The 18,384-nt window shown below is 35.9% G+C and overlaps 1 protein-coding gene across 1 annotated transcript; it reads right to left on the bottom strand.

The window, feature by feature from the left end:
• Positions 1-12,457: 12,457 nt before the first annotated feature.
• LOC140957226 (uncharacterized) lies at positions 12,458-16,488 on the bottom strand. Its single transcript, XM_073414359.1, has 7 exons — positions 15,740-16,488; positions 15,523-15,674; positions 14,458-15,432; positions 13,861-14,256; positions 13,459-13,608; positions 12,670-13,374; positions 12,458-12,582 (listed from the first exon to the last, which is right to left on the bottom strand). The coding sequence occupies exons 1-7, from the start codon at positions 16,486-16,488 to the stop codon at positions 12,458-12,460; spliced, it is 3,252 nt and encodes a 1,083-aa protein (XP_073270460.1).
• Between the last annotated feature and the right edge of the window lie 1,896 nt (positions 16,489-18,384).

The raw sequence follows: 18,384 nt of genomic DNA, 5'->3' as shown, positions 1-18,384 counted from the left end.
CGAACAAGTGTGTCTGTCAAACTGAATTGAGAAATTATTGTCGCATAACTGACTGATTCTTATCAAGTTATACTTCAAATTCTCAACTAGCAAAACATCTTTAATTGTAAAGTTACCATGGATAAGCTTACCCTTACCCACAGTTTTACTTTTGGAGTTGTCTCCAAAACTTATGTTTGGTCCAGTATATTTGATCAGTTGAGATAGCAAATTTGCATCTCCTGTCATATGCCGCGAACAGCCACTGTCTAGATACCAAGTTGATTCTTTGTTTGTACCCGTTACCTTCAATCACACACAGTATATAATTTTGGTACCCATATTCATTTGGGTCATAAACAGATTAGTCCTTTAGGAACCCAAACTTGGACAAGTCTAACTGACTTTCCAGTTTCTGTGTTCCAAATGGTTTTTCTCGAGTTATTGGCAATATGTGTTTGATGTGAGGATAAAACAGTATGATTTGTATCTTTTTTCAACTGACTGTTCTTTTGATATCGTTTTTGAAATGGCTTACAGTTGTAGTAATTGTAATAGCCATTCCTTTAGTACTAATTTTTGCGACTGAATCGTTTAGGTGACCAGTTTTTTGAATCAGTTGAACTCTCAGAGCTATATCCAATTCCATACCGTTTGCCTTTGTTCTTACTTTCAGTCAATTGAACAGCTGGTTTACTTGGTTCTGAGAATTCATTTACCATAGTTGATTTTATAAAGGTAATATACTTTCTTTTGTTTTCATTCAACCTTGGCTGTGTATCACTTACAGAATTTTCATCATTACTGTTAAAGCCTAAATCAGTTTTATCAGCAACTGATTTTTGTGAATTCTGCATTTCAGTCAATGCAACTGAAGACTTGTTCCAAGCTTGAATCAGTTCAGTATGTTTTGAAATTTCTGTTTTTAACTGACATATCAAAGCTTGATTTTCAATCATTTCAGCTTTTTGCTGTGCAATCTCCCTTTTTAGACTCAACAATTCAACTGACTCGTCAGTTTCTGTTTTGTTGTCATTTGGATCAATTTGCTCAGTTCTAACCTTCTGAAATGATCGAGCAAGTTTGTGATACTCATTTACCATGTCATGCAATGTGGTAATGAGTTCCTCAGGAGTGAAATCAGTATAGCTGAAACCAAATACCTGTTCACTTGCTGACTCCAGTTCAGCATCATCTGTCATTAAGCACTTGACTTCCTCCTCATCTTCACTTGAACTGATTGGGCTTTCTGGTTCTGACTCATCACTGTTAGTTTCTGCCCACTTAGATTTGCTCTCTTCGAGCAAGATTTGTGACAAACTGAAACTAGGAATCTCGTCAGTCAATGACAATAAGTTTCACTGATAACAGTTGCGGAAATAAACTGATTGAAAGATAAAATAAATAACTGAAGTAAGAACACACAAAGATTTATGGATGTTCGTAGACTTCAAATGCTCCTACGTCACCCCTTCTATCACAAGGATATGATATGCACTAAATTGATCGATACAAAACTTGTACGGACCCACTTCAGTTTGGACTTAACACTGCCAAAGCTGACACTCTTAGTTTACGAAATATCTCACAGTTCTTTGACTGAACTTAGCACAACTGACCTTGTTAAAGATCAAATAAACAACAAAACAGTTTGTGCTTATAAACTCGAAAGGTAGCCTCAAATGCTACAAATATATCTGATAAGTGTGAGCTTTTTGATTCTTGAGTAAGAGCGATAAATTCAGCAGAGTAACAGCAAGCTTAAGAGAATAGATAGATCGATCGATAGATATATTTCTCAACTTCTCTTCTCAACTATTTATAGGCTTCTTTTCAATGGTAACATTTAATATAATTTTAATCTTTATACCCGTTGATTGCCACGTCAATATTCCTCTGACATTCTTACACTGTAAGCTTTGAAATGCGGCGTTCCACTATGAGTTGGAGTCTGCTTTGTACTGTTGTCGGTTGGATGTCTTTTTCTCCAACTGATGACGTGTACAACTGTATGCTCAGCTGATAAGCAATCGCTGGTAAGCTCACAACTGATTATATCAAGTGATCAGTTTCCAACTGATCAGTCAGTTGACTTCGTAAGATTAGTTCTGCTGGTTTCAGTTGTCTTCGATACCTTGCGCATTAATCTTCAGTTAGGCAATTGTCAGTTGATTTATGTAGTTCAGTTGCTTCAAACTTCTTGATCAATTTAGTCAAATAAATTAAACTCTTAGTTTGTCAAACAACCGAAATTAAGTTTCCAACATGGGGGTATATGTCATTGTTGTTTTAAAATTTTTGATAGTTCAATTTACGGAGAAACTCAGTCAAAAATTTTACAAAGCCGAGAAAATTTAATGTTATCGATGATTTTCTTATACTAAACTATTATATATATATGTATATCTATATATCTAAGGTTGCATTTAGATTGATGGATTTCAAATGTATTTTTATTGTTTTATATAATCAAAACGACGAACTTCAAATTCACTCATTGTATGTGTAAGCGAAAATTACTAATAACAGAATGATTGAATCAAGCTCATAAAGGTAAAGCTGTAACTGGAGTAAGTGTACTGTTTACAATATCAGTATCGTGTAAGGAAAAGCAAAACAAAACTGAGGTCTGTAGCAAGTACAATTTTCTTAAAACAGATTCGTCCCCTCCAGTATGTGCTTCGAGGTTTCAACCGCACGTCTGTTTCCTAGGATACAACGAGCAGACCCCCAGTGATGTTGCACAAACCACTATGTTAGCGAACGAAATAGTACCTGAACTTTATCAGATCAGAATGTAGGAACAAAAGTGCAGTAAGCAGGAGCAAAATGCAGGAACGTAGGAGAAAGTGGATTTTTTCGATGTGTATTCTGGCCTTGGCATATCTCCTATTTATACATACTGATATTGCCATACGAAAGGCCAAAGGTTGTCATCAAAAGGCAGCTGAAGCACCAAAGGTTACCATCAATAGAGCAGCTGAAACACCAACAGTCAGGACATGTGAAAGGTCTCTTCCGAAAAAAAATTTGCAAAAGGTGTCGTAAACTAGCTAGGCGATTTTTTCCTTGATCAGTCTGACCTTCGACACACCCAGGTCGCACTTGTATGCTTGCACAAAAGTCAAGCATTTTTCAGTTCAAATCGAGCCCATGATTTGCGCCAACATGCGCGAGAAAGAGCCTCATGACCAATCATTCTTACACTTCCATAAAGTATAACAAAATATAAACTCATCTATACCATTTTATTTTTCCGATGTGGGACAAACCTACATTCCTAAATTTCAATTCACTCACATTGAAAGCCCATAAACTTTACAACCCAATATATAATATATATTTAATCCAACGGTATGTTTATATAATATTTCATTTTAATTATAATGGATTTCAAATCTCCAATAATGGATATCTTTGAAATTTATTTTACTTTGTTTTCCTAATTTGTAAATAAGTAAATTATGAATTTAATATTTGATATATTGTTTCATTGTTAACTATAAAAATACAATATAAATTAATAAATTTCAAATTCATCTTCCCAAATGTAACCTAAATGTCTACATTATTTGAATTATATTACATAGTAACTACATATGAGCAGGCACCACATATCTACACTCCACTCAACATACAAAGTTTATTCACAAAGCGGTGTGCAAACAACCAAAAATAGAGTGTAAATAACAACAATATCGTGTGTCTATATATATATATATATAAAAGATATTTTCGATTAATAATATTTGAGTTAACATTTATTGTATTTGAAATGTTTTATATCAAAATATTGCTTGTAAAATTTGTAGTAACTAATCATAAACGTTAAATATTAAACCATTATGTGAACACCTAGATAAATTAAAAGAAAAAGTATTAATTCAACTTCATTTTTTTTTAAAAAATTAAAAATTCATGTGAATACTTTGTATTTATATGTGAAAAAAATATTTGATACATGACAATTCTTTTTAATCATAAGAAATTTTTATTGTAAATTATAAATGCCAATGAAAATGATGAATACAACATCTTAATTTATTTGTATTCTTAAAAATTGTGGTTGAGATAAATTCTCTCTTATTGATTGTTTCCTATACTTTGAAGAAAAGAAATGCTAATAAGATTAATGAAATTAAATTTTTATTCTAATAATTTTTTATATGTTCAGTTTCAATCCACTGAATTTTGAAAGTTTAGTTTTTATGCATTAATTTTAAATTTTGTTGGCTTTCAGTTTTATTTTATCAGATTGCTGACTGCATGGAACCGAAAAATATTGATGTAATATCATAATTTTCACCAAGATAGGAGTACCAAAACTTAACAAACTGGGAATAAATTCTACATAATATGGAACTTAATCTATAAAATGGTAATATAAATTTAAATTATGCAAATGTATCTGTACCGCCCGAAAACTTAAGAAAAATCTCACTTAGACAATGTGAATTTATTTAAATGCAAGATTTGTCTATTCAATTAAGTTAACGGTAAAGTGGAGATTTTTAACTATATTTTTTATATAGATAATCATGATTATTCAGGTTAGATGGATTGTAGAAGAAAATTACTCGAGTACAGTAGAAGTTTTATTGTTAGAACATTTTTTAGAAATCAATTGAAGAAAATAGACTTTTTTTAATATTTTTTGGAGAAAGGAAGTTTTTGACTTTTATTTTTGGGTCAAAGTTTCAATACATAGACTTTAAAAAAAATAAAATTTTAAGAAAAAATATAGCACTTTTCAAAGACTTAGTATTAACACTTTTAACAAGGTTAACTAGCACTTTTAATGTTAGATTTCAGCAGTTGTAAAATAAATCCGAAAACCCACGTAAAATTCAGGAAAAAAATAAAAAGAAAAGAAAAGAAAAGAAGGAGAAAACTTATGTAAGAGCGAGAGGAGGCCAAAAAGTAGCTATTCAAGTAGAGTTTGGACGTGCTCGGGTTATCATCCTTCTTCTTGGGGCCATCTTCGAACCCTCTCTACGCAAAAACAAGAAAAATTTAATTAATATGTTCGTTTGACGATGAAAGTATTACATTTTTTTATCGAATTATGTTTTCATTGAAAGTTTTGATGTGATCTATAAATTCCAAGGGGTTTACACTCCTATCTTATGAATAAATTCTGCCATGTTAATTTGTTCGTGTATATTGATGGGTATCCCAGTGACGGAACCAAGGGGGTCGGGTGGGTGTGGCCGCCACTCTCGAGTTTTTAACGACTAGATATCTAAAAATAATTAATTTTTTTTTTCATTTTTCCCCATAATGTTTGCTCTTGCCTCAGCTAAATTTTTTTTACAACAAATTTCCTCAACTTCCATTTTCTGCCTCAGTCCCTGTCCTAGTATACCGGGAGGAAGTGAATATATACCTATCACTGGCTGCGTGTGTGCGTGAGGGTGTCTTCCTGCGTGCGTGGGTTGAAGGTTGCGTGAGTGCTGCCTGCAGTTGCTTGGGTGTGCTGGCTGCGTGCGCTGGCTGAAGCTCATGGGCGGCGGCGTGCACGGGGCTTGGTTGCATGCAGGCTCGGTTGTGAGAGTGCAAGGTGGGGCTGGTGCGGAGCTTTGTACACGAATATCTGGTGGACTCGGGAACAAACTGGCCCCATGCGTGTCTGTGCGCGTAGCATGCGTGAGGTGGTGTGGGCTCGATCCCGAGCCGTGTGGACTCTGTGCCATGCACCACCCGCCTTCGCTTATTGATGAGAAATTTTTTGAAAGAAGAAAATCGTTTGCAGAAAGTTTAAAAAAATTGTTAGGAATTATTTAGTTCGACAGATACTAGAAGANCAGGTCGCACTTGTATGCTTGCACAAAAGTCAAGCATTTTTCAGTTCAAATCGAGCCCATGATTTGCGCCAACATGCGCGAGAGAGAGCCTCATGACCAATCATTCTTACACTTCCATAAAGTATAACAAAATATAAACTCATCTATACCATTTTATTTTTCCGATGTGGGACAAACCTACATTCCCAAATTTCCATTCACTCACATTGAAAGCCCATAAACTTTACAACCCAATATATAATATATATTTAATCCAACGGTATGTTTATATAATATTTCATTTTAATTATAATGGATTTCAAATCTCCAATAATGGATATCTTTGAAATTTATTTTACTTTGTTTTCCTAATTTGTGAATAAGTAAATTATGAATTTAATATTTGATATATTGTTTCATTGTTAACTATAAAAATACAATATAAATTAATAAATTTCAAATTCATCTTCCAAATGTAACCTAAATGTCTACATTATTTGAATTATATTACATAGTAACTACATATGAGCAGGCACCACATATCTACACTCCACTCAACATACAAAGTTTATTCACAAAGCGGTGTGCAAACAACCAAAAATAGAGTGTAAATAACAACAATATCGTGTGTCTATATATATATATATATAAAAGATATTTTCGATTAATAATATTTGAGTTAACATTTATTGTATTTGAAATGTTTTATATCAAAATATTGCTTGTAAAATTTGTAGTAACTAATCATAAACGTTAAATATTAAACCATTATGTGAACACCTAGATAAATTAAAAGAAAAAGTATTAATTCAACTTCATTTTTTTTTAAAAAATTAAAAATTCATGTGAATACTTTGTATTTATATGTGAAAAAAATATTTGATACATGACAATTCTTTTTAATCATAAGAAATTTTTATTGTAAATTATAAATGCCAATGAAAATGATGAATACAACATCTTAATTTATTTGTATTCTTAAAAATTGTGGTTGAGATAAATTCTCTCTTATTGATTGTTTCCTATACTTTGAAGAAAAGAAATGCTAATAAGATTAATGAAATTAAATTTTTATTCTAATAATTTTTTATATGTTCAGTTTCAATCCACTGAATTTTGAAAGTTTAGTTTTTATGCATTAATTTTAAATTTTGTTGGCTTTCAGTTTTATTTTATCAGATTGCTGACTGCATGGAACCGAAAAATATTGATGTAATATCATAATTTTCACCAAGATAGGAGTACCAAAACTTAACAAACTGGGAATAAATTCTACATAATATGGAACTTAATCTATAAAATGGTAATATAAATTTAAATTATGCAAATGTATCTGTACCGCCCGAAAACTTAAGAAAAATCTCACTTAGACAATGTGAATTTATTTAAATGCAAGATTTGTCTATTCAATTAAGTTAACGGTAAAGTGGAGATTTTTAACTATATTTTTTATATAGATAATCATGATTATTCAGGTTAGATGGATTGTAGAAGAAAATTACTCGAGTACAGTAGAAGTTTTATTGTTAGAACATTTTTTAGAAATCAATTGAAGAAAATAGACTTTTTTTAATATTTTTTGGAGAAAGGAAGTTTTTGACTTTTATTTTTGGGTCAAAGTTTCAATACATAGACTTTAAAAAAAATAAAATTTTAAGAAAAAATATAGCACTTTTCAAAGACTTAGTATTAACACTTTTAACAAGGTTAACTAGCACTTTTAATGTTAGATTTCAGCAGTTGTAAAATAAATCCGAAAACCCACGTAAAATTCAGGAAAAAAATAAAAAGAAAAGAAAAGAAAAGAAGGAGAAAACTTATGTAAGAGCGAGAGGAGGCCAAAAAGTAGCTATTCAAGTAGAGTTTGGACGTGCTCGGGTTATCATCCTTCTTCTTGGGGCCATCTTCGAACCCTCTCTACGCAAAAACAAGAAAAATTTAATTAATATGTTCGTTTGACGATGAAAGTATTACATTTTTTTATCGAATTATGTTTTCATTGAAAGTTTTGATGTGATCTATAAATTCCAAGGGGTTTACACTCCTATCTTATGAATAAATTCTGCCATGTTAATTTGTTCGTGTATATTGATGGGTATCCCAGTGACGGAACCAAGGGGGTCGGGTGGGTGTGGCCGCCACTCTCGAGTTTTTAACGACTAGATATCTAAAAATAATTAATTTTTTTTTTCATTTTTCCCCATAATGTTTGCTCTTGCCTCAGCTAAATTTTTTTTACAACAAATTTCCTCAACTTCCATTTTCTGCCTCAGTCCCTGTCCTAGTATACCGGGAGGAAGTGAATATATACCTATCACTGGCTGCGTGTGTGCGTGAGGGTGTCTTCCTGCGTGCGTGGGTTGAAGGTTGCGTGAGTGCTGCCTGCAGTTGCTTGGGTGTGCTGGCTGCGTGCGCTGGCTGAAGCTCATGGGCGGCGGCGTGCACGGGGCTTGGTTGCATGCAGGCTCGGTTGTGAGAGTGCAAGGTGGGGCTGGTGCGGAGCTTTGTACACGAATATCTGGTGGACTCGGGAACAAACTGGCCCCATGCGTGTCTGTGCGCGTAGCATGCGTGAGGTGGTGTGGGCTCGATCCCGAGCCGTGTGGACTCTGTGCCATGCACCACCCGCCTTCGCTTATTGATGAGAAATTTTTTGAAAGAAGAAAATCGTTTGCAGAAAGTTTAAAAAAATTGTTAGGAATTATTTTGTTCGACAGATACTAGAAGAAATAAAAATATCAGAATAGGATGTAAAATCGTGAATTTGTGTTTTGTCAGAATTAAATGTTGTGTCAGATGTTACAACATCTCGGACAACATCTTCATGCAGCGGAAACTTTTTATAACACAAATTGACTTGAAATAAATCGATGGACACAATTAAATATGCACAAGTATAAATAGTTGTGCGGTGCTTTATGGCAAAAATTAATCACTAGAAAACCAAATCGTTTACAAAAAAAACCTACCACTAGTGATTAAGACTAAAATCAATTTCCTCAACAAGTTGAGAAAACACATGCTTTCTAAAATAACCAACAATAATAAAACTAAAACAAGAAAGCAAAAACGTAAGCCCAAAAGCAAAATCAACGAAACACGATCTTCAGTCAACTTCGTTACGGATGTTGTCTGAAGATGTTCACGACATTCAAGGCAACACTCGAGACAGCACACTTTGAAACAGCAACGTCCTTGCAGAATATTTTCTCTGAAATCTTCAATGTGCAAATTGCGTGTTTTTGTGGTCGAGAGGAGAGAGAGCTTCAATGATGTCTTTGATCTCTTATTTATAGATGTAGACTTTTATCTCCACAAGGAAACCTAAACCACAAGGAAGGTAAGAGTTTTAATAGGAATAAACTCTTTTTAAACACTAATACTATATCTCATCAATCTTCTATCACAAATAACAAATCTTCGAATATATTTGAACTAATGTCTTGTTATCTAAGAAAGGCAAAATCATATTAAATATTTACTCAATCAAATCAACAAGGAAAAGTATATTGGGGAAATAATTTAAATCAATATATCATTTAAACTTGGAGATATTATTTCCCTTCAATCTCTCCCTTTTTGCCTTTCTTAGACAAAATGAGATCAAACTATTAATACTTGACATGCTCAATTCAACTCCCCCTGAGTTAGAGATTTACTCCCCCTGAATAAGACACTGTTAGTACGGGTGTTGTTAGAATTGTTGGCAACACTTGAGACACCACCTGCACCATTTCATTTACAGTTCATCAAGACAGAAAGAAACACAAACCGCTGCTACATCAGCAAAATAAGACAAAAAAAAAAACAAAACCAGAACAAGGAACCAAGGAAACATAAAGATACTTAGTTTCCATCCTCATCATCCCCTTCATCTGTTTCTTCTTCCTTATCAGTTTCTTTGGTCCCAGATGGACCAGCTGCTGTTTGATCAACTTCTCCCCCTTTTTGTCCTGGAAAGATATCTACGTCCAGAAGTAACTTGAAGTGAGCAGCCACATCTTCATAGTAGGCAATATCAGCTTTGGCTTGTTCAATCTTGGCCATAGCATGATCAATGTGTGCTTGTACTTCAGGAACAGTGAGCTTGATGAAATCAGTGGTCTGTGGAGGAGCATGAGGAGTTGGGGGTGCAGGAGGTACTGCAGAAGGCGGTGAAACTGTAGGAGATGAAGACCAAGGAAGGTCAATCTTGCGATTTCCCTTGAGTAATGCAGGAGCAATCTTGAAAGGTTCACCAAGGTCAGATAATTGCTCATTTATATCCCTGACAACACCTTGTGAGATAAGTAGTCCATATATTAGACTAGGGAATGGAAGTTCAGATGCTTTAAGTCCACCATCAGCATACTGCAGCACTGTATTGAATACTAGCTTCCCAAAGTTAAAGCCCTTATGTGTTCCAATGGAGTACAACACTATTGCTTGGTGTCGAGTGACAACAGTGGTATTCGTAGAGGGTGTCCAATTTCGAACAGACAACTTGTGAAGCACTGAGTAGAATGAAGTTAACTTCGCTGCTGATAGCTTCTGTGGATGACTTGGAAAGTGAGTCACAAGGCCCCCAGTGAGTGTGGAAGTAACTAGATGAATGTTTGGATCAAGACCATCCTCATCCACGGCAGGAGTCTGATAATGAGAGTTGATGGATTTCGGGCTGAACTCAAAGACTTTGTTTTGAACAAACACTTTCCCATATTTCGCAGATCGTGCATTACCTACTCCAAGTGAGAGGTTTGAATAAAATTCTAACACAGGCCAGAGAGCAGTGTTTCAGAAAAGCAATCAAATTTTGCTTCTCAAAGGCATCAGTGTCAACATTCTTTTCTTCAATCAAGTCGTGATTTGTATAAAAAGGCCACTGAGCAACTGCGTGCTCAGTGTAGAATTTAGTAGAGATGGCAGTCTCCAAGTCATAATCACTGAGGTCAGTGCTGTCCTCAATGTGTACAATATCCTCGGTAACATTTTGTTCATCAGACCCCAGTTCTTCAGACATCATAGTTTCCTCAGCAGGTTTGTCAGTAGAACTGCTAGATTCAGTAGAACCTCCAGATTCTTGGGGTGCACCGGCAGCATCAAAAGTGTCCGCTCTTTGATTTCTCGAGTTGGCCATAAACTGGGCCAACGTGATTTCCTCTTCAGTAGACGGTGAGGGCTTTGGTGGAGGAACAGGTGGTGCGTCCTCATCAGATTCAGTGGCTTCACTGGATGTATTACTGTCCTTAGGCGGAAGGACAGTCTTCTTGCGAGCCACAAATTCATAGTCACCATCATTCAAGTCATCTCCTGACGATTCAGCAGGATCAATCAGTGATGGGCGAGTGGACGGCTGGCCCTTGTATCGAAAACGTTTGCCAGGCGTAAGGTCTGGGTTATACCCAGCTCGTCTCTTTGGTGGTTGTGGTGGATTAGGAAACCTGAACATAGGAGGGTTGTCAAGATCTACTGGGTTCCCTGGTTCTCCTGGAGCAATAACCTCCAATGGTTCAGGCGTTAGTGCAGCCGGGATGATTTGGAGATGCGGAGCTGTGGGTGTTTCATCAGATGTTGCGGGAGTTGGGGCAACATCCTCTGTATGACCCATTTCACTCCGGATATCTTGGGGATCGAAACCCTTCCCTGCCATTGTTTAGATTGTGAGAAACAAAACTTTTCAAAAGTAGAGTATAGAAAAGAAATTTGCGAGCAAGGAAATTCGAGAAACAATTAGGCCAATAATGATAATTTAGGCTAAGTAAATCAAAACGGATAAACATAAGCCTACAGTGCAACGGTAACATGCCATATCAGTAATTGACTCAGTCCAACGGTAAAAAGAAAAGGGTATACAAAATTTAACCGTTACTATCTTCAAAAATTATCTTGATAATTACGAGCAATTACTTTTAAAAAAATCCAGAGATAAAACCCACATCGAATTTTAGCTCCACTTAACATTATAGAGCACATGATTTCAATTTCCTGCAGAAATTGGATTTTTTACAGAATTTTCATTTGTTAAAAAATACGAATATCCTTATGACCCAGCAATATTCACTATGTTATGTTTATGCATGACTTATGGATGCCTAATAACAGAATGCAACTTAAATAGAAACATGAAAACAAATATGAGATATGTGTACAGATGGGGTGTTGTCACAAATGTTGGCAACATCTTCTGACAACACCTACAATTCCAGAACCAATTTTCAGTTTTTCTTTACACTAACTTGTAAACTTTCTGAACATAGAAGTGGTAGCTCCCACACTAGAAGAACAGTCTTCCAAGAACTCTTCTAGGCAGCTTTTTCCATTTTCTTCTATTTCTGTGTTAACATTTAGAAGGGGTAGCTCCCGCACTAAAAGTCCAGCCTTCATTGGGCTACTTTAAGCAGCTTTTTCCATCTTGTCTTCTAATCACAGACCCAAGATTTTAATCACAACTTTTCAAATTTGTCTTGGATTACTTGTCACATTGGTTAAGGTTAAGTGACCATTCTTCAATTCTTTTGTGATTAATTTTGTATGTAGAGGTGTGATGTTTAAAAGATAACTAGGAATTGTAAGTCCATCAGAAAATTATGCTACACAATTTCAACACAGCGTTTCACAATATGAATGCAATGCAGTATGTCTAAGTCCTAAAGATGCAGATGCATGGTAGATGTTGTCTGAGATGTTGTAGCATCTGAGACAACATCCAATGATGATTAAACAGAACACATGCTGAGAGATTTCCTAAGATTGGAGAACCTCTCAAAATCTAATGCTTTGGTGAATATGTCGGCCAGTTGGTTATTAGTATCAAGAAACTCCATTCGAATCAATCCTTTTTCTACAAGATCTTGAATAAAATGATGTCTTATGTCAATGTGCTTTGTTCGAGAGTGTTGTACTGGATTTTTTGAAATGTTAATCGCACTTGAGTTGTCACAGTACATAACCAAAGGTTCACTCTTTAATCCATAATCTTCTATCATTTGATTCATCCACAAAAGTTGAGTGCAACCACTTCCAGCTGCCACATATTCAGATTCAGCGGTTAAAAGTGACACACAGTTCTGTTTTCTACTATGCCATGAGATCAGATTATTCCCAAGGTAGAAACAACCACCAGAAGTACTCTTTCTATCGTCTAAATCCCCAGCCCAATCAGCATCTGAAAACCCTACTAAATTTGAGTTGGTTTCGTGTGTATACCACAATCCTAAATCAATTGTTCCTGCTATGTAACGTAAATGCTTCACAGCTTTTAAATGAGAAATTTTAGGATTAGATTGATATCTAGCACATAAGCATAAACTAAACATGATGTCAGGGCAACTTTCTGTCAAATAGAGGAGGCTACCTATGATGCTACGATATAAGGTGTTGTCAACATTTTCGGCAACATCATCTTTGCACAATTTTTCACTCGAACCGATAGGAGTTCTCATGTGTTTTGTGTTCTCATTTGCAAATTTCTTAATCAAATTTTTAGCATACTTACTTTGACACAAAAATATGTCATCATGCATTTGTTTAATTTGCAAGCCAAGAAAATAACTCAACCCACCAACCATGCTCATTTCAAAAGTAGATGACATACACTCAACAAAATCATTAGCATACTTTTGAGATGAAGAACCTAAGATTATATCATCAACATAGACTTGACAAATAAGAATCTCACCTTTGGACTTTTGAATAAAAAGAGTTTTGTCTACCTCACCTCGTTTGAAGCCAATTTCAAGTAGATATTCTGTCAATCTTCCATACCATGCACGTGGTGCTTGCTTCAAACCATAAAGTGCCTTCTTCAATTTATAAACATGATCCAAATGGTGTGGATCCTCAAAACCCTTCGGTTGTCTAACATACACTTCCTCACTCAAAATTCCATTTAAAAATGCACTTTTAACATCCATTTGAAAAAGTTTGATTTTCATGTAGCATGCAATAGCTAGCAAAAGTCGGACTGACTCAATACGGGCTACAGGAGCAAAGGTCTCATCAAAATCAACCCCCTCAACCTGTGTGTACCCTTGAGCAACCAACCTTGCTTTGTTTCGAATGATGTTTCCCGACTCATCAGTTTTATTCTTAAAAATCTATTTTGTACCAATTATGTTACCATGGTCGGGAGGTGGAACCAAGTTCCACACATCATTTCGAACAAATTGCTCAAGCTCATCATGCATTGCATTAATCCAAAATTCATCTTTTAAAGCTTCATCTACATTTTTAGGTTCAAGTTGAGATACAAAGCATGAAAATCTAACCTGTGAGTACATGGTACTCATGCACACAAGTCCAACCATTTTTCGATAGTCAACTTTGTCTTTCTTCCGAGTTTGAATTTCTTCATGCATCCCTCCAATAATTTGAGATGATGGATGGTTCTTTTGGATTTTGCTTGGAATACACGATCCATCATCCACTGCCTCATCATCGCTGTGAGCATCTTCTTGTAATTCGGTGACTTCAGTGTCATCTGTTGTGCCAGATGTTGCAACATCTGGGGCAACATCTGTATTTTACAGTGGTATTTGATTTTCCAGAAGGTCTTCAACATCATCTTCAGCAGTTTTCTTATTGAGATTCAAGTTCTTCAGGGTTTTGAAATTTGCATGACCGAGTTTTTGATGCCATAGGTCAAGTTCGGTGATTTGCACATGTTTGCATAAAGGTTCTTCACTTATTTGGTAGCAATTTTCTGAAGACCTTGTACCTGTCATAATACATATGTTAGCTTCATCAAAAACTTCACACTTATGTTTATCAAACTTAACAAGCAAATTATTATCACACAATTGACTTATGCTAATTAGGTTCGAATTTAATCCTTCAACATGAAGTACATTGTGGAGCTTTGGTAGTCCTTCAACATTCAATGTTCCCTTTCCAACAATCTTTCCTTTAGCTCCCCCTCCATAGGTTACTCTACCACATATTTGTTCAACATAATCAGTGAGATGTTCTCGTGATCCTGTCATATGGCGTGAGCTTCCACTATCAAAGTACCAATGACCTGCAGTGTTAGTTCTCAATGAAGTATAGACAACATTACAGTGAGTTTTTACCTTTGGTACCCAAATTTGTCTTACTGTAGGTCGGTGGTAGGAGGTGTTGCGGGAAATGTTGGACAACATTCGGAGCAACATCTGACTTGACTTTCGATTCATGCAGTCATCCAAGAGCTTAAAACGATAAGGCCTGATATGACCAGACTTAAAGCAGTAATGACATACATACCTGCGTTTTCTCTTCTTAGGGACAGGTGCAGTAGGTTGTCTTTTTGGTGGAGAGCTTTCGGTTGAAGATGTAGTTTGTGATGGTGTGGACGTTTCAGTTTTTCCTTTCACAAACACTGTAGGTTTTGAAGATTCACCAATTTCAAACACACTATCTTTGAAACCTAGACTTTTCTTGTCTTCTCTTCCCATCAAAAGTATGGAATCAAGCTTGGATGTGCTTGAATTAAACTTGGATAAAGTTTCAGTAGCCTTTTGAAGTTCATCCTTGGTTTTGCCTAGTTCCACATCTTTTTTGCAAAGAATAACTTCAAGTTTGGCTACCACAGCTTTTAGATCAGTGTTTTCCTTCATAAGCGTAGAATTTAGCTTGTTTCTTTTGGTCCAATCTTCAAATAGCTCTTCATATAGCTTTTGTACACTCTCAAGAGTGATTTCTTCATCATCAGCTTCTACCACATCATCCGCACTTGAGTTTCAAGAAGTTGTAGATTTGAAGCAAACTGATTTTTCACAGATGTTGCGCCCATGTGTCGCAACACCTAGGGCAACATCTAAAGGATTTACTTGCATCCAGCGTCTTTCAGTCAATAATGCAGTCAGAGAGGTATGATTTTCTTCCTCAGTAGTTTTCTTCTCTGCATCAGATTCTTCATCGCTTAGGGAAACATTGTAGCCTTTATTTTTTCGCAATCTGTTGGCACATTCATGGGATAGTGACCGAAGCCTTTGCATTCCCTACACTGCACTGAACCATACCTTTTTGAATTGTATTGTCCCTTGCCTTCATCCCTAGGCTGAAATTGTTGCTTGGCAGGGAGCTTTTGTGGCCTTTCAGGTGCAGGAAGACTTGGAAATTTTGAGGATTGTCCAGCTTTCTTATCTCTGATTCTCTTCAAGTAATCCCCGAATTTCTTTGTGATAAAGGAGATAGAGTCCTCACAGAGATCTGATTCATTAACTTCCTGAGATATTTGAAGGAGATCATCATAAGGGTCATTCGAAACTTGGAATGCAATTGTCTTCCCCTTATCTCTCTTCTGCATATCCATGTTCATCTCGAAAGTGCGGAGTGAGCTAATAAGTTCTTCCAAAGCCATCAGATAAGTGTCCTTGGCCTCGTCTATTGCACAGATTTTTATGTTAAATCTTTCAGGTAGAGAGCGAAGGACCTTGCTGACTAAACACTCATTTGAGATAGTATCTCCAAGACTGAACGCCTCATTAGCAATTTCCCGTAGACGACGATCATAATCTAGTATATTTTCAGATTCTTCCATTCTCATCATCTCGAATTTGGAAGTGAGCATCCTCAATCTGGTTTGCCGCACACTTTCAGAACCTTCACAGTGTCTTTGGAGGATATCCCATGCACTTTTAGCAGACGTACAGTTTGTGATCAGGCTGAACATGTTCAGGTCAACCGACGTGAATATAGCATTTAAGGCCTTTGAGTTGTAATTCGAGTTTTGCACCTCATCAGCAGTCCAGTCAGTTTCAGGTTTCATCAGGCTGTCTCCATCTTCGTCTTCCTTCTTGGGTGGAGTCCATCCAATGATGACACGTTGCCATGCACGTTCATCTATGGATTTTATGTAGTACCTTATTTTTACCTTCCATAAACCGTAGTTAGTTCCATCGAGGACCGGTGGTCGAAGTACAGCATTGGCAAGTGATGTGTCTGTTAGAGTAGGTGCACGTCGAGCCAAGTGTTGGCCGAGTGTTCACAATGAAACTCTATGTATAAACAGTCTTTATTTTAATAATATTTGAAATTATTGTTTTGGCACATCTTTATCTGTATACCCATGCTAGTTGCATAGATAAAGCCCTTGAATATACAAATAGTAGAAAGAATATGAGATGCTCATATGATGAGTATCATGAAACTCATATTTGGAATACTGTATATTCTAAACGGTTCCTAGTCGATTCAGCCGCCGCTAAGAAGGATATAGGCCGCTCGAGCTTGAGACTAGTATCTGCGATGTGAGTACCATGTTTCATTGGTAGGGGACATTGTGATGTCCGAGCATGCAGATAGGTGCTCCTGGTAGAGTGCACTGAACAACCCTCCATTAAAGGACTTTCCAAGTGGTTCTCACTTATCGAGTGGAAAAGTCCTAGTTTATGGTTGTACACCATTAGTCCTTATGACCCGGGACAACATTGAGACTCTATGTGCTAGAATTACACTTTGACTTGTTTACCGACTCTCATGGGGTCATCAGGTGGCAAGGTTGGGTGTTCTGTCGAAACATATAGGAGTCGATGCATTGTAGTCGGGGATTCACCGCTTACCTACGGGTATGGATATCCTATGTGTTTTTCATGTATATGTAGTTTGAAATCTCTGATCAGAGTATGGTGGTAATTATGAAAGGGGTTTCATAGATTACACCATCGATGCAACTACGACATGACACATAGTATCGATTCATTGACAACTCTCGATAAACCAATGGTTGTCGAATCGGTCGGGATATATGAGTTGAAGGGACCGTACTGTACGCTAACCATAATTGAATGGTTCTTGCAGGCACTATCATTTGATACCTAGGGAATCATGTAAGCGATGCTGCTAGGCGTTTAACATGATTGGTTGGGTACTATCAGACTTGAGTTCTGACGTTCTTATTATCAAGGAGTTGATAAATAAGAATGGAGCAATTGGGGTATGCTCATATAAGGACATGTTTAGTCCGAATCACATGGAGATGTGAACCCACGGCTAGTTGTATCAATGAACCATTGAGGGCCACACAAGTACTAGCTTTCTAGATCCCGTTGAGAAGTAAAATAGTTCAATGTGTTGAACGGCTTATAAAGGAGTTTATAAGCGTAAGGAAAATTAGAAGTATGACTTCTATAAAGGAGAAAATAGTTCAATGTGTTGAACGGCTTATAAATGAGTTTATAGGCGTAAGGAAAAATAGAAGTATGACTTCTATGAGAGAAATGTAAATTTTAATTTACAGAAGTGTTCCTAAATTAAAAGTTTGGCCAAGTGAATAATGTATTTGAAAATTGTGATTTTCATAAATATTATTATGGACTAAATTAAATTAATTCAAGTGTTGAATTAATTAAACACTAGTGGACCTAGTAGAGTCCAAATAATTAAATTAATTCAAGTGTTGGATTAATTAAATCATATTGAGTCTTGTAGAGCTCAATTAAAATAATTATTTAACTAGTGGGACTTGGGTAAATTCAAGTAATGTTTAATTAGTCTCAAATATGTTTGAGATAATTAAATTTAGTCCATGGTTTTTAATTTGATTAAAAACCATATAATATACATGCATGGGAGGTGAAAGGTTGGGAGACTACTTTTTGTGTTTTCAAGGCATGGCATGCAACTTTTGCTTTCAACTTTTTGCATGTCCAAGACATGTCTCCCT

This window comes from Primulina huaijiensis, chromosome 14, assembly GCF_012295235.1.
Source record: "Primulina huaijiensis isolate GDHJ02 chromosome 14, ASM1229523v2, whole genome shotgun sequence".
Classification (NCBI taxonomy): Eukaryota; Viridiplantae; Streptophyta; class Magnoliopsida; order Lamiales; family Gesneriaceae; genus Primulina; species Primulina huaijiensis.
This window is presented reverse-complemented; position numbering and strand designations above follow the sequence as displayed.